The following is a 22,315-nucleotide window of genomic DNA, read 5'->3' on the forward strand; positions in this document are numbered from 1 at the left end:
GGTTGCATAGCAAAGGTTCTGCCTTGATTGGTGTTCTACAAATGTGTATTTAAAAAAAAAAGGGGGGGTGGGTGGTCTTGAAGAGGGTTGCAGTGATAAACTTCTAAGAAAAAGAGAAATCACTTACCCATCTGTGAAACCAAACTTCAATGTTCTTCTCGGGTTGTGATTTTAGTAAAATTTAAGGAGCTCTTATATGAGTATTTTACATTTTGTCATTTTATGACACTGGACACTGCAAGTACCTGCCTAATGACAAGCTGTAATGTTTGGAGCTGTAAACTGTGGGGAAAGAAGGAAGAACATAAGGCACTGATTGAATTTTTTGATCGTGTGCTATTTTAAGTAACGTCTTTCTCGTTGAGGAAAGGTTATGGGCATAACAGTGAAACAGATGATCATTGAAGTCTCAGTAGTCTAAGATGGACAATGGAAAGGAGAGAGATTTGGTTTTGTGTGTCAATACAAACGCCTTACTCATTTGAAAGTGATTATTTCAGTCCTACAACATCAACTGAAAAACTTAATGTCAATAAGAAACTGAGGATTTCTTTAAAAAGAAGTCAAAGTATTTTATAGAGTTAAATAATGGATTTTACTCTAAAACTCATCACAATGTTCTACTTGCCTTTAACAGTTCTTTTCAAATTGTGAAAGTACCGTTGCTGATATGCACAGGCGAACCCCGCCGAGGTTCTTGGATTTATTGGAGTGCAGCTTGCAGCGTTGCCTTCAATGCCTACACCTTGAAGCATAAGAGGGACTTATGCCCGTAAAATGTAAAGATCTTACTTTTATATGAGATCAAGTCGAAGTTGATATACTTCAGTATACAAAAGATCAGGACCTGTGTTAATGACTGGTATAATGAGTGGTCCTCTGGATGGCATTTCCATTTTCATTTGGAAAGTGGTAGTTCTCTTAGGAATGTGGAGAAAACATGGGAGTGCAATGCTGCTTCCGAGCCCCAAAGAAGGAGTGTAGTCACTTATGTCTTATCTCTTGAAGAGAGACATTTATTTTTTTTTATTATTATTCATATTCTTTTTTAAAGTGACTTACAAACCATCCTGTGGTCAAAATTTCCATTCAAGGGCATACTAAGATGTAACTTCCCTTTGGATTCTAATTGTCCTAAATCAGATTTTTTTTTCCCCTATTCTACCCAAATACTCAGTGGGAAAATGAATGTATCCAAAATAGGGGGTCTCTCCTCCCCAGGACAATTAGATAAGGCTTTTTAAACATTTCTCCCCTTGAGGAACCTGATTCTTCGATTGCAAAACCTGTTGTTCTTAATTTCAGAAGATGTAAGAATTTTTTCTTGCTTCAACATAAAATTAAGGCGGGTCTACCTAACCAGCTTTATTACCATAAACTATTTAAAAGTTATCCATACATGTAATAGACCTGAGTATTCTTGGCAGGCAGAGTACTAAAGAGAGAAAAAAACTGAATGCTCCTACAAATAAGAGAACTTAAATTATTTTTTTCCCTATGCTTGCAAATCTGCTTCCAAGTGCAGTATTATAAATGCTTAAAATCTTGCTATACTGCAGAAAAAAAAAGTGTCTTGCAAAAGGCTGAGAAAGCATTTCTAAGTGTGGATTACTTTCTTGGATATGACCTTTGACTAAATTTTTTTCTGAGGACTGTTGTGGCTTAACCTGATGGGCAGCTGAACAACCCAGAGACGTTCACATATACACTCCTGGAGAGAATCAGAAAAAAGGTAAAACTCGTGGGTTGAGATAAAGACAGTTTAATAGAAAAGAAATAATAGTAATAAAAGAATATACCAAAGACGTGATGCACAATGTAATTGACCACCACCCGTTGACTGATGCCTAGCCAGTCCCTGAGCAGCAGCTGCTGCCCTGGCCAACTCCTCCCAATTTTGTTGTTTGACGTGGCATCATATGGCATGAAATATCCCTTTGGCCACTTTGGGTCAGCTCTCCTGGATGTGTCCCCTCCCAGCTGCTCACGCAGCTCCAGCCTCCTCGCTGTTGGAACAGTATGAGAAGCTGGAAAGTCCTTGACTCAGTCATTGCTGAGCAGTGCTTACACTAAAACATCAGTGTTATCAATGTTTTTCTCACCCTAAATCCAAAACACAGCACTATACCAGCAACTGGGAGTCCCAGCTGAAACCAAGACACCTGGGTAGGGCAGGATTTACTTGCAATAAGCATTAATTTGATGGAGAATGTTTTTCTTGAGGTCTGAAGTTCTGTGATTTTTTTACTTTTGTTAATGCTTTAAAACATGACTAATTGTTTTTAATACCTTTCATGTTATCTATTCAAAGTAGACATGCTTGCTTCTGACTAGAGATGCTAAATGTAGAACTGGCCTTTGTAGTGGTCTCCTTGGTCTCCATCCTTTTTCTTGGTTGGAATTATCACAGAATCACAGAATAACCAGGTTGGAAGAGACCCACCGGATCATCGAGTCCAACCGTTCCTATCAAACACTAAACCATGCCCCTTAGCACCTCGTCCACCCGTGCCTTAAACACCTCCAGGGAAGGTGACTCAACCACCTCCCTGGGCAGCCTGTTCCAGTGCCCAATGACCCTTTCTGTAAAGAATTTTTTCCTCACGTCTAGCCTAAACCTCCCCTGGTGGAGCTTGAGGCCATTCCCTCTTGTCCTGTCCCCTGTCACTTGGAAGAAGAGGCCAGCACCCTCCTCTCTACAACCTCAAAGGACCTGGGATTTACTGATTGCTATTTATCATCTTCTTTACAAAAAATGAAAATTTAAGGCTTGCTGAAGGAGGATAATTGTATACAAATGAGATGTGTGGCTCCAATTTCCCTGAAAACAAGCATGCTGTTCCACTTCTGGTTTTTGCGTTTTCCCTAACTCTGAAAAACAAAACTGAAATGTAGAGGCGAAGTCTCAGATCTTATGGAGAAAACCCATTTGATCTGTTTTATCTCCTTCATTTGCTTAAGAGGTAATGAAGAAAAATACTAAGCTTCTTTACTCCTAAGTTTTAGAGTATTTTAAAAGGGGGAATACGTATTATGCTATATAAATAGACAAAATGCAGTTTATGCCATATTATAGAATCATAGAATGGTTTGGGTTGGAAGGGACCTCAAAGCCCATCCAGTTCCACCCCCTGCCATGGGCAGGGACACCTCCCGCTGGATCAGGCTGCCCCAGGTCCATCCAACCTGACCTTGAACACTTCCAGGGATGGGGCAGTGCCTGACTGCTCTCATCAAGAATTCTTCCCAATTCTTCTAATCTAAATCTTTCCCCTTCCAATTTAAAGTCATTCCCCCTCATCCTATCACTCCATGCCCTTGTAAAAAGTAAAATAATAAGTAAAAAAGTAAAAAGTAAATAATGAGTATTTACTTTTTTACTTAAATAAAGTCTGTCAGCTGTGAAATAGCTCAGCATTGTTATCCTATTTACAGAATTCCTATAAAAATTGAGTACAGCTGTATAATTTGTGTGTGTTTGTGTGTGTGTTCTCCTCCTTACTTTTTCCACTGAAGTTATTAATGCTAACAGTATACTGGATTTAAGAAATCGTTACTGGGGCATTTGGGCTCTGTCTTTATTCATCCTAATCCTGCCTTCCTGCAGCTATTCTGTTCTAGAAAACTTAACTTTGAGAGAAGGACTTAGAAGACAAAACTTGTCTAGAAACTATGCATGGACATCGCTGGCTTTTAGTTGATTGAATTGATGAAGTGCACGTGCTTGAGAAATTAAACTGTAGCAGTGTCCAATGCAGTAAACAGCTTTAGAGGCACGTTAAACAATTCAGCTTCCCTTTAGTTAATTACTCTGAAAAGCTGTCTGTTGTGAATAAGCTAAAGAGCAATGGAGATTATAATTATCGTACAACAAAGTGTCACACACTCTTATGTTCTTCTCTCAAGGGTTTCAAAATTCTCTCATTACATGCAATATTAGTGGCATTGTACTATGAAAATGGGACAGATAAATACCCCACTCACTTCTGGATATGCCTGAAGACACCAGCCTCTTGGTGGCTGTGGCAGAAATGGTACCCAACCAGATTTACAAACTAGTAGCTTTATGCTGGGTGGAAATGTAGAGATCTGGAGTTGGAGGAGGAGGGAAAATACTAAAAAAAAAAACCAAAACCATAAAAGAAACCCCTGTCTCTTCTTGAGACTGTGTGGGCTGCCTGCGTAATATCTGTAACTTCTGTTGTGACAAACAGCCTTGTAGTTCAGTCTCCAGTCCCCCTAGCAATGCTTTATTTTTCCAGTGTTATTATGTATATACATTCACTCATTCTTCTGTTCTCTTCTACATCTGCATTTCAAACAACTTGGCTGTCATAGTGAAATCTGCTGTCCTCTCTGACAACTGAAAGCAATTTAACAAGTGCTTCGTCTAATAGTATGTAGCGGTTCCCTAATTTGAGTAGAAAATGCCAGCTTCAGCTGTTAAGTGTAAACAAGCTCTAAGCCTAATGTAGCCAGCTGCAAGAAAACTAATTATCTTGAGAAAGGAAACAGAAAAATGGCTTGTTGGTAAAATGGGCTTGTCTCAGCTAGAGAAGGGCTGGTAGACAGTCCTGAGGTGAATCTAACTGTAGTGCAGTAATTCTGTGTGTTAGCATTCTCACTGGCCACCTTGTCTCCCTGATTGAAATTATTTTTAATGTATGGATGATAAAACAGATTGTGTGAGGTTCCTTAACTGTGCCCATATATGAGTTTATTATTTAAGCTGCCGTTGTCAAAATTAGTTATTGAGTCAAATTTCATGTTTTCTGCTGTTACACATGCTTACTTCTTACTTGCCTTTCCTACCAACTGTATCCTGAGCCATTATTCAAGAAGTAGAAATGCTTATAATGTGAACTTGTTACTGAACTAAGCGCAGCAAATGATTTTCCGTAGGGGTTTTTTTGTGCTTCTGTGGTTTATATTATTTTTGTACTCAAACAGGTATGGACTTTCACTGATGACTTCCAGTCATGGAGTAAAACAAGTATGTTTTGTGGGGGGAAGTTTAGAAACTTAAACTATGTTTACTTTTATTCTGATGAGCGCATCTGTTTATTTCCTGATCTAGTTTCAGGTAAATCCCAGAAATGACATAATCAGTGAAGATAATTAACAAATCGCAACTTAGGCATGGCCTTTTTAGATTCAGTGTTGTTACAGTTACTATTTCTTTTTAAATATATTATTGACAGACGTGCTTGGCTTTTGAAAAGTGTGTGGAGCAAACAATATCTGCAGCAGTGGAAGAAGTTATTGAGATTAGTACTAGCTTAGCATATTTAAGATAGGTTTATTCTTCTGTTTATACAGCTGGAATTCTTAGACATCTAATCAAATTGCTAGGCTCAGACTGACTGAGGGAGTTAGATTTGTTCAGCCTGGACAACAGAAGGTTGCGGGGAGACCTTAGAGCAGCTTCCAGTACTTAAGTTGGCCATGGGAAAGATGGGGACAGACTTTTTAGCGACGCCTCTTGTGATGGAACAAAGAATAATGGTTTTAGAGAAAGGGAGGGTAGATTTAGACTGGATATAAGGAAGAAATTCTTTACCATGAGGATGGTGAAACACTGGGAAACGAAGACAAGGAAGTAATAGAGGTACCATTCCTGGAAATGTTCAAGGTCAGGTTGGGTGAGGAACAGCCTGATGTGGATAAAGATGTTCCTGCTGCTGCAAGGTGGTTGGACTGGGCACCTTGTAAAGGTCCCTTCCAACCCAAAGTATTCTATGATTCTGTGAAATGTCGTGTAATCATATACCCGCACACATGAGAGACTTTTATGTTAAGTAACTTACACTTAGCTGTGTTATTTGTTGCCTCATAGTTTCCACTTTCAGAAAACAAAAAATAGCCTCTACCACTTTTTAAATGTACTATCTCGTAATTTTAAGTGCAATGTGCCTGTAGTCAGATTCTGCTCTGGCAAGTGTTCTGTTTCTTGGTTTCCTTGATCAATTTTTTGTCCCTACTTCACTCTGATTTTTTGTGTTGTGCTTTGTTTTCATTGCTCTTTCCAAGGGATTGTAGATGTTTTAACAGTTCATAGGTAAAAATTTTTCCTTAGATGGTGAATGAAAACATGAAGAAATAGGTTTTCTTCTTTTTTAATCTGTTCTTTTCTCTGTGACAAAGAATGTCTGCCGCTTGCAATGTAATGGAACTGAGGCTGAGTTATACTAGTAAGTTCTACCTCCAATCAAATGGCATAATACTGCATTTCTAGGTATATAAAGAAAAAAAAAATCTAGTTCCTCTGCATGTGGGAGGTGGTGAGGGAAATAGACTTGAGCTTTCTTGTTCCTAGTTCTTTTTTGGGTCTGGTAAAATCGGCGTATGTTTATTGACTTGGATTTCCTTCTGAAGATTTTTGCTTCCATCAAGCTCAAGGAAGAGACAGTGATGAGGAAATACTTCTAGGGGTTTTCTCTAAAGGTTTTCTTCTGATAATGCTGAAGGGCTCTGAGCAGCAAATCTGTGCCTGACCTTCTCTTCCCAAACTGTATTGAGGTAGTGATGTTTGTAAATTCCAACTCTGGCCGTGTTACTTTCATTGATAATTTTTGCAATTATTCCACTGGAAACATAAACAGAAAGCTTCAAAAATGTGTTTTAAACCAAACTTCCATGATGAAGTCATTTTTTCTAGCCACAAAAAGTGTTTGTAAGGATTGCAAAATGAGAAAAAGGTGCTTTGGTGTATTTTGTTTTGTTTTTCTTTATATAGATATAAACTGACCTATGAGATAGTTTAAAATAGGAAAAAGACATTTGTATTAGTTTTTACGTTATCTTACACCTGTTAAGTCTTAGGAAAGAAATTGAATTTCTGCTGTTAATACGAATGAGAATAAAAGGAATAGTAGAAGAGAATGCAGCTTCTTCAGTATAAAATCAACAATCTGCATTGAGATAAATACATAGCTATAGAAAGTTTAAGTACAAATACGTTTGGGGAAATAAACTAATAGTCTTTAGAATGTGAGAAATCTGAAGACAGTGTGGCAAAATGCCATTGTATGGGAAAGACTTCACTAAACCAGCAAATAGTGAGAGCTTCAAGAAATAATTCTGAGCAAATAATTGCCACAAGAAAAGCCCCAACGTGTTCGGAAGTCCTCAAGAAGGGGGATTTGATTGCCCTTAATTGCAAATAAACCCTAACAGCAGTTTAGAAGTTCAAGATCTTGGCAATGCTGAGTAGGTCATACCACTATATACTAATACTACTATAGTTACATGCTTCTCAGTTGGAGGCTGAATCTGCGTAAGGAGGCGTTCAGATAACCTGTAACAGGCATTTGAGCCTTGGAACAGTAAGTTTTAATAAAATCAAAAGGTAATTTAAAGCACAAAACAGAATTTAAAAATAGAATAGATAAAATCCAAAGCAGCTGGCTTATCCAAAGTGCAGAGGGTTTACAAAAAGATAACTAAGTTGGCAATATTTGTACAAGTACTTGAGACATTTAACATGAGCACATGGATCATCGTTCATTTGGATGCTGTTATTACTCCTCTCTCCATTTTCTCTCCCTTATAATCATCCTTGGGCTTGAATGGGAAGGCTGAAATGTAACTTGTCAAAAATTACATAGACCTTTCTTTCAAGGAATATTACAATGTGCTTAGCTGGAAGGGGTTGGGGATCTATGCCACCAAACTCATGGGTGGGCATCTGAGGGAGTGGAGTTTGGCCACTACCCAGAGCCATCCCACTGCAGAAACTAGGAGAGATTTAGTCCCTGCCCAGGGTTTGATCACTCCTGCCAACAAGGAGAGGACCAAGATTATATGAGCACATGTCTATATATTTGAGGTATGCCAAGCATGTTCTGTGTTTAGGCGATCTGGAAGCTGTGCAAGTGCAGAAGGGGGAAAGTTTAAGGCTACTGAAAAATAACCTTAAAAAAGATGACCTGTGTCTGCCTGAGATGATGACAGGCTGGGCAGCTGGCAATTTTACATGGCTAAGGCGAGATGGAAGCTTTACCCTCAGTTCTTTCTTAATATATCTACTTATTTGTAGTAGGGTAGCAGAAGATAACATAGCCAGCCAAGCTACTGACGTACTGGCAGATGTAACCTTAGTAACGGCATCGTTTAGATGTGCTTCCCTGCTCTGCACACAATGTGATTTACATGTAGAGGAGTGATTCCTGTGGGGAATGTTGTGGCGAAGGACATGAATAGGAGACTACTTGATTCAAATTATTTATTCTGTACTCTTCCTTTGCCTTTAAGAGTAATCCTCTTCCTCTCCTCTTCCTCTCCTCTTCCTCTCCTCTTCCTCTCCTCTTCCTCTCCTCTTCCTCTCCTCTTCCTCTCCTCTTCCTCTCCTCTTCCTCTCCTCTTCCTCTCCTCTTCCTCTCCTCTTCCTCTCCTCTTCCTCTCCTCTTCCTCTCCTCTTCCTCTCCTCTTCCTCTCCTCTTCCTCTCCTCTTCCTCTCCTCTTCCTCTCCTCTTCCTCTCCTCTTCCTCTCCTCTTCCTCTCCTCTTCCTCTCCTCTTCCTCTCCTCTTCCTCTCCTCTTCCTCTCCTCTTCCTCTCCTCTTCCTCTCCTCTTCCTCTCCTCTTCCTCTCCTCTTCCTCTCCTCTTCCTCTCCTCTTCCTCTCCTCTTCCTCTCCTCTTCCTCTCCTCTTCCTCTCCTCTTCCTCTCCTCTTCCTCTCCTCTTCCTCTCCTCTTCCTCTCCTCTTCCTCTCCTCTTCCTCTCCTCTTCCTCTCCTCTTCCTCTCCTCTTCCTCTCCTCTTCCTCTCCTCTTCCTCTCCTCTTCCTCTCCTCTTCCTCTCCTCTTCCTCTCCTCTTCCTCTCCTCTTCCTCTCCTCTTCCTCTCCTCTTCCTCTCCTCTTCCTCTCCTTCCTTTATATGCTTTTCTTTTTTCCTGTAAAACACAACTTGAGAACTGGGGTTGATGGCTTTTAGCTAGTAGGAAGAAGAGCAATCTTGAATATCTCCAGTATCCAATTACTTTCATTAGTCAGAAAAAGCTTTTATAGTTACATTTTTATAAGCTTAGCCATTTGCTTTGAAGCAAAGTTTATGACTTTGTACCCAAGCCATCTCTTGTTAGCCTGAGGAAGCGGTGGCTCCAGGCTGGAAAAATCCGTAGACTGTTGATACACTGAGATTATACAGTTGTGTGTGTACTTTTCTTTATGATATGATAACAGCTTGGTTTGACATACTTGTGCAGGATTAGCAAAGACTAATGTTTGATTTATGGTTTCTAAGCTACTTGAAGATGTGTATGGAGTGAATAAATATGTAATTTGGGGGCTCACATTTAAACAGGAGGACTAAAAAAAAATGTTTGGAGTCATCATTCATTTACATAGTAGAAGTTGTTACTGTTCCTCTTTGTGAAATAGGTGTAGCAGGTAGTCCCCCAAATTCTGTCATATGTAACTGTTTTGTCCTGGAAAGTTAATATCCCAATTTATCTACTTTTTTATGATTAAATTCTTTGAGTTAGTCAAGACTTCTGCAAATTGAGTTTAATGTTCTCATGGTCGTCTTTGTTTTACAAAACCTAAATATAAAGGGGAAAGAGGGAAACTTGAAATTGTTCAGAAGGGATTCACTCAAGAAATTTATATATGTTTAATGGTCTCATGCTGAGCCAGAGGAGGTTCAGATTGGACTTTAGGAAAAACTTGACTGAAATGGTTCTTGGGCACTGTCCGAGTCTGCCCAGATTGGTGATTGAGTTCCCGTCCTTGGAGGTGTTTAAAAGATGGGAAGATGAAGTGCTTAGGGATATGCTTTAGTAGTAGACAGGTACATTTGGACTCGATCTCAAGGGTCTTTTCCAACCAAGCTATTCTATTTCTGTGATTTAAAACTATTACCGATTAGCACGTTGTCATTGATCGGCCTGGTAGGGGATAAAACAAAAATCAATGCAGATACTGCCAGTTCACTGATTTGGCATTGTCATCATCGAAGGGATCTGCTGAAGAATTACTCCAGATTAATTTTTAGTGGATCTTTTTCCAGATTGCATAATTGCTCTTCATTTTTCTGTATTACTTATTTCTTTTCCTTGATTATCCTTTAAAGTAATCATCATCAATATCAGTTTGAAATTTCTGACTTGTTCAAGAAAAAAAACATGACTCTCTAACGTGTTCTCAAAACTAAATTATTACATCCTGATGATGAAAACAAATGTAATGTAGCTTTTAAAAGTGCCTTGAATGTTCTGAAATCTACTTTATCATAGATATCTACAATGATGAGTCATGCTAAACTCTTTGAGGTGTGTTATCTGAGAAATGTCAGTGTATAGTTTAATTACATATTAAAAACATAGATCCCTAACAAGAATTATTTCTATTGCACAACTGCATTTTAAATATTTTGGTATCAGTCCAGCAATAGCTGCAGCTTGGTAATAGGTTTGGATGATGTGAGATTTTCTAGCAAGTTTGTGGTGTAAGGAGGTTAATTGTGCCCCCCTGCCAAAGGTGTTTTCACTGTATATTATTTTATTTTAACAATGCTGTGTATGTGTTTTAAAGGGGCAGATTGCCCCCAGGAAGGGCAGGCTAGTGCTCTGTCCTGCTGGCTTATGGAGCTGGCTGAGTGTAATAAGAACACACTGAACCATCTAAAATTATCTTGCAGCATCTGGAGATAGCCTGAATATCCTGGCCTTTTGGAAAGGCTGTCGTCTCCCTCTGGTTGATCTCTATTACTGTCATTACTCAGCAAAGAAATACAATCCGCTGTTTGGACAGGTTTTGTTTAACTGGGAGAGAGATGAGTCTCTGTCATTCCAACAGATTTACTTCTCGTCTGATGAACAAATGAAGTTTATACTGCCACTCTTGCATAGAATCATAGAATAACCAGGTTGGAAGAGACCCACCGGATCATCGAGTCCAACCATTCCCATCAGTCGCTAAACCATGTCCCTCAGCACCTCGTCCACCCGTCCCTTAAACCCCTCCAGGGAAGGGGACTCAACCACCTCCCTGGGCAGCCACTGCCAGTGCCCAATGACCCTTTCTGTGAAATTTTTTTTTTCTGATGCCAAGTCTGAACTTCCCCCAATAGAGCCTGAGGCCATTCCCTCTTGTCCTGTCCCCTGTCACTTGGGAGAAGAGGCCAGCACCCTCCTCTCCACAACCTCCTTTCAGGTAGTTGTAGAGAGCAATGAGGTCTCCCCTCAGCCTCCTCTTCTCCAGGCTAAACACCCCCAGCTCTCTCAGCCGCTCCTCATAACGCCTGTTTTCCAGCCCCCTCACCAGCTTTGTTGCTCTTCTCTGGACTCGCTCCAGAGCCTCAACATCCTTCTTGTGGTGAGGGGCCCAGAACTGAACACAGGATTCGAGGAGCGGTCTCACCAGTGCCGAGTACAGAGGGAGAAGAACCTCCCTGGCCCTGCTGGTCACGCCGTTTCTGATCCAAGCCAAGATGCCATTGGCCTTCTTGGCCACCTGGGCCACTGCTGGCTCATGTTCAGTCGCTGTCAACCAACACCCCCAGGTCTTTCTCCTCCAGGCAGCTTTCTAGACAGACTTCTCCTAGTCTGTAGCATGTATTTTTAAATGCCTTTTCAAGGGGAAGGAACTCCTAAAAAGGCGCTGCCATCGTTGCAGTAATTTCCTATACAATGGTATAGTTGGAAAGCTGGCCCTTGGCACTCTTCGTCCTCCAGCAAGAAGCGGAGACAGGTTGAGGAGATGAGTGCTCTTGGGCAGGCAGGTACTGCTGAGGCTTAGTCAAGTGTGGCTTTCAAACTCCCTTTATCTTTGTGCCCTTCCCCACAGCATAGGCTGTGTTTAAAAGGTCTGCAAATGGACGAACCACAATTCTGTGATTCTTTTTCTGTTGCTTCTATCACATCATAATCAGCTTGTATCTCTCCATCCGTCTTCTATGAAACAGTTTTTAAAGAAATAGCGCCTGCTCATGCTGAATGGGGAAAAACGCGTAAAGCATCTCTTAAAAATCACTGTAAGTGGAAGCTGCTTCTGAAATTAGGGCAGAAGAGTTGTCTGACACAAGTAAAAAAAAGTGTTTGTGGTGGAAAGAACTAACCTGTGGAGTATTTTGTCCATTCATAGCTGCTACATAATTTGTCATAATTTATGTTGATCGTAGAATAACTTTAGTGTTCCACACCTGACTTTCTCTCACTTCCTTTTCCTCTATCAGGATTTTTCAAGACCATTTACTGTCATTGCTGTAGCTGAGAAGCTGGTAGAGAAAATGTATACTGAGATCAATAGCCAGACATGTTGTTTTTTCTGTTTTCTAGGTAGTGACAATACAATTCTGTCCCCAAGGAGAATGTACACAGTGAATCTTCCTCCAGAGGGTTGCTCTGCGGTTGCTCCAGATGCTACTAGTATTTCAGTTTCTGAAAACTCAGACGGCAGTAGTGGTGACTCAACAGGTAAGTTTGTATAGTGGTTACTAGGATGAATTCTTCTCGAGAGGAATTTCTTAGAAACGCTTATCAAGTAGATCAAATTGCACAGTTCAGTATTTGAACTGTTGCTGCCAGTGGGTGTCACTGTTTTGCAACATAAGCAAAATGAAGGTGAGCATCCCTATGGGTTCATTTCCATTTTTTAAGAGTTTAAAGACCAGATTCAACACTTGGTTACAGTCGTACAGTGCCACTGATCTTACTGAAGCTACAGAAAGCGTAACTGAAGATAAAGTCTTCAGCGCCTCCCACTCAAGAGCCACATGTGTCTATTCATATTGTGGCTGCTTATACTCATGTTATTTTTAAGAGTAAACGTTAGATAAAGCTGTTTTTTAGTCAGTCTTACTCCTGTTGTTCTGAGGAATTGGACAAAGCCTTAATGACCTTTCAAATTTACTTCTCCCAGTTAGAACAGGGATTCACCTGGTTGGAGCTGATGGGCAGAGATATCAGTCTGTTAGCATTGAGAGGCTTTCTGATGAGAAGCTGTGACCAGGTAACTTCACAACCAGTGTTGTCTAAGGACACAAGAGAAGCAGCACAGAATCTGTAAAGAAGTGGGCTCTAAGTTGACCTCAGTTAAAAACATGGTTTTCTGAGTGATGTTGCCAGAATTAAATTGATTCTGTCTGTCTTAGAAGTCCTGAGCCTAGATAAGACAAATTTGATTTAGGTTTTTAATTGCTTTATTCCTGTGGATGTGTGTTTGACCAGATTTGTGTATCACTGTCATTTGGTGCTAGGGGCAGTCTGCAGCAAGGAGAACGTCCAGCTGAGCCTGCTGGAGTAAACCCCTTGATAAGCAGTGTTTATTAAACTACTATATCTGTTTCATCCTGGAGACTGCCTGAAATGTAAGGAAAACCTGAGATGCAACCTGTAGATCCAGAAAGGCAAATGCTTCTTGCCTTTGAAAACAGTACCCACAGGGGGGAATTTTCAGCTTGGAAATCAGGTCTGCACTCTATTCTGAGCTCCATTCAGGATCTGAATACAAGTAAAACTGTCGAAGTAGCCCAAGAGACTGAAGTGAAGTACAATGTGACTGGTGGCACGTCAAGGATGTTCTTTCTTGGTGTGAAATGTTTTAAAGATTTTTGGATTGGGGAAGAAGTAACTTCATTGGAGCAACATAACAGTAGATCTTGATACTGTTAAGATTATGGATAGGAAGATATTGGTGTTCTAATGCACAGCTTCCAGGTTATGCTTTTCTTCTTATGGTAGATAGGAGTCACGTTCAGAATCCAGAGTCTGTTTCTATACTATCCTTAAATTTGTTTAGTTATGCAGTTCTCTTTGTACAGTTCTTTGGGTTTCTGTTTCCCAGCATGTCAGATTCAAGCTGGTTATTCAGAAATTAAAGTACCCTTTCCTTCCCTCCATGCCGTAGAATCTCTGTTTATTCTTCGATGTGATCTCCTTTCATATTTTAGAGGGATGCTCTTCTTCTGTGTTCTGCTAATAAGACTAAATTATACTTTATAGATAAATAGACCTATAACGTTTACTTTTATACAGGGACTTAAGTGACTTCTAGATAAAACACAAGAACGTAGGCCTCTGAACACTAGTGCAACTGAGATATATCCTTATTAAGGTATCAGCCCAGAACTTTTGTGGCAGATTTACTCACCCCTGTTTAAAATCTATGAATAAATCGATGTGATGCGTATTAGATGTTGATATATTGCATAGCAGTAAAGTAGGATAGACTTTAGGAATGCATTATATTGTCTCTTTTTAGGGTCCTATAAATATATGTCTGGTTTTACAATGGAAAGATTATTGAACAGTGGCTTTATTTGCTCATTTTTTAGATTTAATCTTTTCCTCTAATATTTCTAAACAAACGTACTCAACCATGATAGCAATAAGTAGTGTTCTGTTGTTGCTTAGTGACAGTATTGGCTGTTTATATGGTGAACTCTTTTAGCTGATCCCAGTCTTGGTGTTCAGGAAGAGCAGGTTTTGGACTTCAGCCACTTTTTTTAACAATTAAAAAGTGCATCTGGAATTTTGAGCGACTTATTTTTGGATTAGTGTGTTACTTAACTTTACCATGGAATTGAGAAAAATTAAGTTTGAAGTGATCTTTGGAGGTTTTTAATCTATGTTTTCTTTGAAAGGAAGGTTTGACTCTAAATGTCATTCCTGCCAGGTATTTGCTTAATTTGTTCTTAATAACCTCCCCATAGGGAGATTGTTCTTACATACCCTTTTCCCTTTGCTCTGGTGTTTCACTGCCGTTAATGCTAGATCTTTCTTGCTGCAGAACAAGGCTTATATTATTTGTTCTGTCTAAATATGGGTTGCAAAATTAGAGACCCGTGCTGCCAGGTTGAGGAGCACGGTTAAATTCGTTCATATCTGTCTTTTATAGTATTTAATTTAAGCGTATACATAAAATCTATTGCAGATCAAGGCTGCTATTTCAGGCAGTGCTCGTAAAATACAAAAGGAACAGTTTAGACTCTCACACCATGGATTACTTAGTTTGCTCACCTTGATTTAGGTGAGCAAACTTCTTTAGATCTTCTTTAGATCTTCTTTCAAAAAGATAAAGGAAAGATCCAATAAGAACTTTGACACTGAATAAAAAAGAGGGAGCATGCATGTCTCTATGTATGAGCATTATATATATGTATATATAATGCATGTCTCTGTGTAAGCATTTTTTATATATATATATATATAAAATGAATCTGTTTCGTTTATAAATCCCTGAGGTATTCCGAGGTCCATAAGGTGGAGATGCAGATATAGTGTTTGCATTATTTTACTACTAATACTGTCTCTATGATTCGTTTTGATGGGCAGCAAGTTATTTTCTTCCATGTTTCCTAAAAAATAGAGCGTGTTGTGTATCTATACTGGATAACAAGAGGCTGCCTTGCTAGCCTTTTCTAGCCTTTGGACCTAGAAGTGAGGGAAATAAATTCTGTGGAAATTTAAACAAACAGAAACCTGACTCGGAAAAAAAAGTCATTGTTTATCAACCTGTCTCATGGAAGTAACCTGACCAAGTTTTGGGATTAATGGGCTTTTTTTTTCTATTATAACTTATTTTTCTATCAGCGTGATTTGCTGTGTCTTTTCAATAAATTAAGAAAACCAAACCTATGACTATCACTATAAGAAGAGTTACTATCAAGAGGAATAGATATGCCATGACTGACACATCAGTGCATTAAATGCATCTGTGGAAGAAAGAAGTTTTTGGTCGCTAGAATATGAATTTAGACATGAGCTGGTTTTGAGAAGTTATTCAAAAGGTAACTTTGAAGTTAATCACAATTAAAATAATTTCTTGTCAGTTACAAAATGTTTGGCTTTGTCCATTATTATTTTTATTTAAAGTAGTAGCTCCATTATGGTTGATACTGTCAGAATGAAATTAATCTTGTCCAGACCAGCTTCTGAACAAGAGAAAACTAAAAGCAAAGGCGGTTTGTGTGAAAATTTCGTTATGCTTTTCTCCATCTGTCTCTGCATGTTGTTTTAACACTTCAAATCATTTTTCAAATACCTTTACATACCTGTTGTGTCAAATAAATTATGCCCAGTTATGCCCTTAACGTTACACAACCACCTTGAGATGCATGCGTAAACGGCTAATGGCTTTGGGATTTAAAATTTTGTGAAGTGTCTTGGCTTCCTCATGTAATTCTCTTCTACTTTTCCCAGAGGTGGTGGTGAGAGGGGAGGAATAAAGCTGTGCTTCCAGGCTTTTCTTCGTGTAAGCAGGTGTTTGATGAACCTGTAGTAATGAGAAGAAAAATCAAAGACTTCTTGTCTTCCAAGAAAATAATGAAAATTAAATTTATCCAACATTCTTAGATTAATAAATTGGTCTTAGACATCTAGTTTTTAAAAACTTCCCTGAATGTTTTTTAGGAATTGAGTCTCTGTGACGGTGTGATCGTGTCAGTTGAGTTGAGTAACAGGACTTAGACAGCCAAGGCAGGAAATAATGCAGAGAAAATCACATGATTTTCATATTGAGTTTGGTACATGCTAATGTGATGCTGAATTTCTTTTAACAGTAGATTTTATACTTTTGGCAAGGGCATTAATAGTAATGTGTAAAGTTCGAGCTACAGATAAATTATCATCCATCAAATTATGGTAGAAACTTAATGTCCTTATAGCTTAAACCTCTTAAATCAGAGACCAAAATTAACTTATTTTTATTTTCTATTTATTGAGAAATATTTCTTTGGGAGTGGTCACTTGAGATATACACCATCATGTGTGACCAGGCTGTTCTACATGAAAGGAGAATCCAGGAAGCTTTAATTATTTATTACCTTACTAGAAAGTCATAGCTTAGTTTTGATTTATTTTCATTTTGAGTTTCATAAGATGAAGTTAAATTCATTTTATGAATGAGTTCTTGCTTCTTTTTTTAAGATAGATGAAACAATAGGAAATACTCTATATTACGTTAATACATGAGTGCTAAAAATATCATCTTATTCCTTCTAAAAGATTAACTGATTTTATTTCTCCAGCAATGTTTCTTCTTCGATGCTCTAATTAAAGCTGTGATAATAGAATATAACAGATAAAAATATTTTATTTGTGCACCAAACAGTGTGCTGGATTATACTTTCTGAAGTGCTTTAATATTAAATTCATATTTTTATGTTCAACCCAAAAATAGTATTTGGTGTTTCTTAGGCTCACAGCAGAGCAAATTTCTGGCCCAGAGAAGGTAGAAAATTAAATGATTGTGCACATAGCAGCTCAGGAATATGCGGTAGTTGACGGCACCTGGAAGAAGAGATAAAGAGGATTCGAAGAAAAGTGTTCATAGGGTAGTTTTTTTAATTTTTAATTTCATAACCCGTTCTTTCTGTTTTGTCAAGTCTCACTCATTTTCCCTACATATTTTTTGAATCACAATGCAGTATTCATCTGATAATATTCTGTTGTTGTAATCTTGATGACAACCTTTCCAGTTTTGATGAAACCCTTTCTATAGAGAAAAGGAGCAAGACTTAACTGTGCTTTATCCTACCTCCTAACAGTTATCTTAGGAGACAGTTTTAGCTGGGAGGAAGAGTCCAGTCTGGATATTTCATTCCCATGCTGAGAAGTCATCAAGTTAGAGAAACAGAAGCAAGAAACACCTTTTTTTTTTTCCTCTACCTTTTGGCAGCTGGCAACTCTGAAATAATGTGGAAGGTGGTACTTCTGTGGGACATTTCCTCACCTAGTTAAATTTTCTTGCTGGCCTGAGGCAGTGCGATTGTACGTGATAGATACGCAGGGTAGTTGTTAATGTAGCTGGCCTTGGGACTCGTGTTTTTCTTATTTTATTTCTGTCAGAAGGGGCAATAGGGAAAAGGATCATGACTGCTGCAGCAAGAGAGTCAAGCCAAGGGAATGAATTCAGGGAGATTCCTCATTTACCTACAAGTAAATCAAGTTATTCCAATGAGATGCATCCCAGGAAATGATTAACTGTGTCAGTGAGGGATGGGTCCTTAGCAGACCTCCTGAAAACCACTGCATTTCTTGAGTTTGGTTCTGCTGAGCAGCCTAAGATGTTTGTTAAAGGCATAATCAGGTGGTGGTTCATCTTTTTGTGGTGTCTTGATTCACTTCAGGTTTAAAGCAGCCGTTTTAGGAAGACTCGATAGTGCTTTAGCCAGTGTTTGTTGTTAAGGAGGTGCTGGTATGAATCATGAGTTGACTGCGTAAGTTCTTGGCAGGTGGTTGGGAACATGGTACGTTGCAGAACTGATATATGCCGTGCACCAAGGGAACAAGATGTTTTAAGCAGCGAAGGCCAGCAGCAAACCTTTGTCACTGGTAGGTAGCACCAGTTGTCAAACTTGAGCGTTACAAATCTCTTTGTAGCCTACAAACGAGGGGGATCGTTAGACCGTGTAATTTCATCTTCTGTACCTGTTAGAGAGGTCTTACCACACATTGTGCTCAGCAGTTGGTGTTTGGGGAAAAAAAAAAATACCATGCACATTTGGAAGATGTCACAGAGGCTCCCCTGTGTGCCAGTCACTTGTTCTAATAGTTAATTGGCCTTTTTTTAAAACAAAAAGACTATTTGAAAATTGCTTTTTCCTGCCTTCCTCCATTTGAGTAAAGAGGCTTTATTAAGCAGTATTTTCTTCCCACAAAGAACACAGTAATCAAGTCACCATCAATCTTTTTAGATTAGATAAACAGATTCACTTGTGTATTGCTCTAAAATATTTACTTCAATCCTCAAGTCACTTTTGTAGCTCTTTAATATCTCTCTTTCACAGCATCCCTTTAAGACTACAAACATGGTATTTGTGGTTTCAACAAAGCCGTGTGTTGAAATAACATAGTCTTCCTATTTCTACCCGCTGCCCTGGGGCTTTTTTATGTCAGACAATTGCATCAACCTTTTTGTGCCACAGCGTTCCACCAAGAACTCCTGTTATTTGATACGTTGATACCTTGGCCATTGCCAGAAGTCAGCCTCTTGGGAAAAGTTTTCTGATAAACAATTGCATTTGACTATTTTCAAAATTGGTGTGGTTTAGGCTCTGGAGTTTTTGTTTGGTTAGTTTTGGGTTTGGTTTAGTTTTTGCTCTCATTGTTTGGTTTTTTTATATCTCAACAGTATTTTTGACGTTAATTACTGATGAAAAAGCCAAGTACTTGCAAGCTTCCTGCTAGTCCCTGCGGAGCTAGACTTTTTTAATTGACAGGATTTGGTTTTGGTCTTTTTAAGTTGTCTTAAACCATATCTCAAAATCTCCGTGCTATGAGTTCACAGGCCATGTGTTGCAAGAAAAAGGTATCCAAAGCTTTAACTCTTTTTATTTTCCCTGTATATTAATGTAGCACATGTACAGTTGCTTTTCTGAATTGAGTATCTGAGAGAAGGCTATGAAAAAGGGAAAAAAAACAAACCAACCCTGTGAATCAGGTTGTCTTGTAGCGTGTTCGGTCATCAGCTTCTAGATTGATTATCATGAGTTTTGTGGCATCTTCTTGTGTTCTGAATACTTAAAGCTTTTGACAAGGCAAATTGAGGGAAGTGGTGATTTGGCAGTGAGGATTTGGCATTTGCAAACCAAAAGTGATTAATGTCTTTCCAGTTTTATTCTGTTAAAAAGAAATCAAATAACAAACCTGTTAAGGGATGCTTATAGATAAAATGAGACTTTGTGCAATCTGATCCATGTCCCTGCCCATAGCAGGGGGGATGGAAATAGGTGATCTCTAAGGTCCCTTCCAACCCAAACCGTTCTATGAATCAGCACCAAGTAAAGAGATACTTAAGTACAGCTCTTAACTTAGTATTATAGATAGGATTCTGCAGCACAGATGTACGAAATCGTATTACAAATGACAGCATTAATAAGTGAATATGGTTGATATGCAAAAGTCCAGATATTTCTTACAACTTGCTGAAAAAAAAAGAGATATTTCCTGTCCCACATTCATCTCCTTCTAAAACTATTGCTGTCAAGGTTTGTTTCTGTCTCTTCCTTTCCTCTGACCTTTGTGTAGGTCTTTCCTCTTCTGGATAGGCTAGTATAAACTTGCAGGTTGAAAACTTAATTGTAAAAGAGTTATTACTTTACAAAGTGGTTTTCAATAATTCAGTGAGGAAGAAGCAGTGATTATATGGCGGTTCTGGTGCTTTTGTAATTCCAATGCTGAGGTTAAGTCTTTTTCTATTAATGAATTCTCTGCCAATTTGGATGTCACTGTTGATTATTAAAGCAATATCTTTGTGCATGAGAACATAATAGGTGATAGCATCCTGTAATTCAGCTTTGTCCTTGCAGAAGTTAATGTATTACTCCTAGTTTGTGTGTGGCAGATTTTCCTGAGCTTCCCAATAGCTCCAGTCATTCTCATGTGGATGTCATCCTCAAAGCAAGCTGTAGCAGCAATGACACATCTGTCAAGGCTCTTAGTATAAGCCTTTCCATAATGTTGCTGGTGTTTATAGATTAATCAATAAGTTGGAAGGGGAGATGTCTGTGAGGTTAAGCAACTTGCTCCTCTACAGCCAGTTTCTGCTTCAGCTTAAGTGTACTTGACGTTTTGGAACCAGTTACTGCAAAAGATGCCACGAACAAGTCAAGCTGTTGGACAGCTCGAGCTGAAGACTTCTGTACTTCAGATGTCTTCTCCTTGAATATCCTTTCTGCAGACTTTCTCTTTGTTGGTAGATGTTCCTAATAGATAAAATCACTACAGATTTCATTCTGAAATTGAATAAGATTAAATAAGCATTTTTATTTTCAGGGTTCAGATAACGTATTTAATCATCGGTTATCTGAGGATTAATTTAAAAAACAAAAAAAAAAAAGTAGGTCCAGTAGGACTCAGATTTCCGCTGACACTGTTGACTTACATCACTGGAAATAAACCACAAGACTTAGATCAACTTGTCTAATTTAATATTGTTTTGGAAAATTCTTAAATCCTGCTCTGTCTGAACTGGAGATTTCCTTTTTAAAGTGACACTTGATTTAAGAGTCATCCAGTATTCTAGTTATGTGTTTAACTTCCATCATCTTGACTTCCAAGGAGTTTAATGTGTGCTTAAAAGGAGATGCTTGCTCATGTATCATGCTGTGGAAGCTGGCTGACTGGTGTCATCACTTCTTTTTGGAGATCTTTCTTTAGTGTCTGCACGTGATACAGATTAAAAACATTAGAGGTAGGTGTAGCTTGAGCAGTCGCTTATAGAAAACATCTCCAGGCTACTGGTATCCTGTAGCACTATTATAAGCAATTTCAGTGATCTGTCAAGCAACCAGCTAGAACTGAGTAATCACCTCTTGATTTCACAGCAAACAAGTCTCAGCCTCCTGAAGGTGAGTGTAAAATTCACCAGGAAATGCACTGCTGCCCACTGTGAGTTTTTAAACACCAGGTTGCGCTATCAATTTAAACTAAGGATGAATCACTGGTGTAGGTTTATATACAACGTAGAAACCAGTCATTTCTAGCTACCGCTGTCTGTAACTATTTACATCTTCTAAATGTCAATATATCCACAAGCATATGGGACTATTACAGAACTCACGTTGTGGTGCAGATTGAGAGTTGTGTTTAATGTCACTGAAGTCTTCAGTACTTTTGAATCATAGCATCTCTTGGTTGGAAAAGACCTTTGAGATTGAGTCCAACCATACCTGTCCACTACTAAATCATATCCCTAAGCACAATTTTTAAATCCCTCCAGGGATGGGGACTCAACCTGGGCAGCCTCTGCCAGTGCTTGAGAACGCTTTCAGTGAAGAAGCTTTTCCTGATGTCCAATCTGAACCTGCCCTGGCACAGCTTGAGGCCATTCCCTCTTGTCCTGTCACTTGGAAGAAAAGACCAACACCCACCTCCCTACAACCACTTGTAGACAGTGATAAGGACTCCCCTCAGCCTCCTTTCCTCCAGGCTAAACAACATCAGTTCCCTCAGCCGCTCCTCATAAGACTTGTTCTGCAGCCCTTTCACCAGCTTTGGTGCTCTTCTCTGAATGCACTCCAGGACCTCAATGTCTTTCTAACATTAAGACATTGGTAGACATCTCATTCAAACAAACGAAAAAAAAAAACAAAAAAAACCATATACATAAAAACTCAACCCCAAAAAACTCTGGGAAATATCTTTGTAAGTGAAATGGCAAAGAATTCTACCCCAGCTTTTCAGTCCAATTTGTGCATGGAAGGAATGTCATAGAATCATAGAATCACCAAGTTGGAAAAGTCTATAAATGCTGAAAATGTATTAAGGTAAAAATAAAATTTATGGTGATACAATACAGTGGTAATGGTTTACTTTAGCCATGGCTTCATGTTAGTGGTTTTTTTTTAAGATCTTTGATTTATATTTCTGTAACT

At 38.9% G+C, this 22,315-nt stretch overlaps 1 protein-coding gene across 2 annotated transcripts in view; it reads left to right on the plus strand.

Annotated features, from left to right (window-relative positions):
- Positions 1-22,315, plus strand: part of ERICH1 (glutamate rich 1) — a 105,813-nt gene that overhangs the window by 19,175 nt on the left and 64,323 nt on the right. For both annotated transcript variants that reach the window (XR_011336934.1, XM_069851600.1), the window contains exon 3: positions 12,276-12,413. Coding sequence is in view for 1 of the 2 variants with exons in the window: in XM_069851600.1 (XP_069707701.1) it covers positions 12,276-12,413 (138 nt within the window). In the remaining variant the exon portion in view is untranslated. The remainder of the gene's footprint in view (positions 1-12,275; positions 12,414-22,315) is intronic.

This window comes from Phaenicophaeus curvirostris, chromosome 2, assembly GCF_032191515.1.
Source record: "Phaenicophaeus curvirostris isolate KB17595 chromosome 2, BPBGC_Pcur_1.0, whole genome shotgun sequence".
Lineage (NCBI taxonomy): Eukaryota > Metazoa > Chordata > Aves > Cuculiformes > Cuculidae > Phaenicophaeus > Phaenicophaeus curvirostris.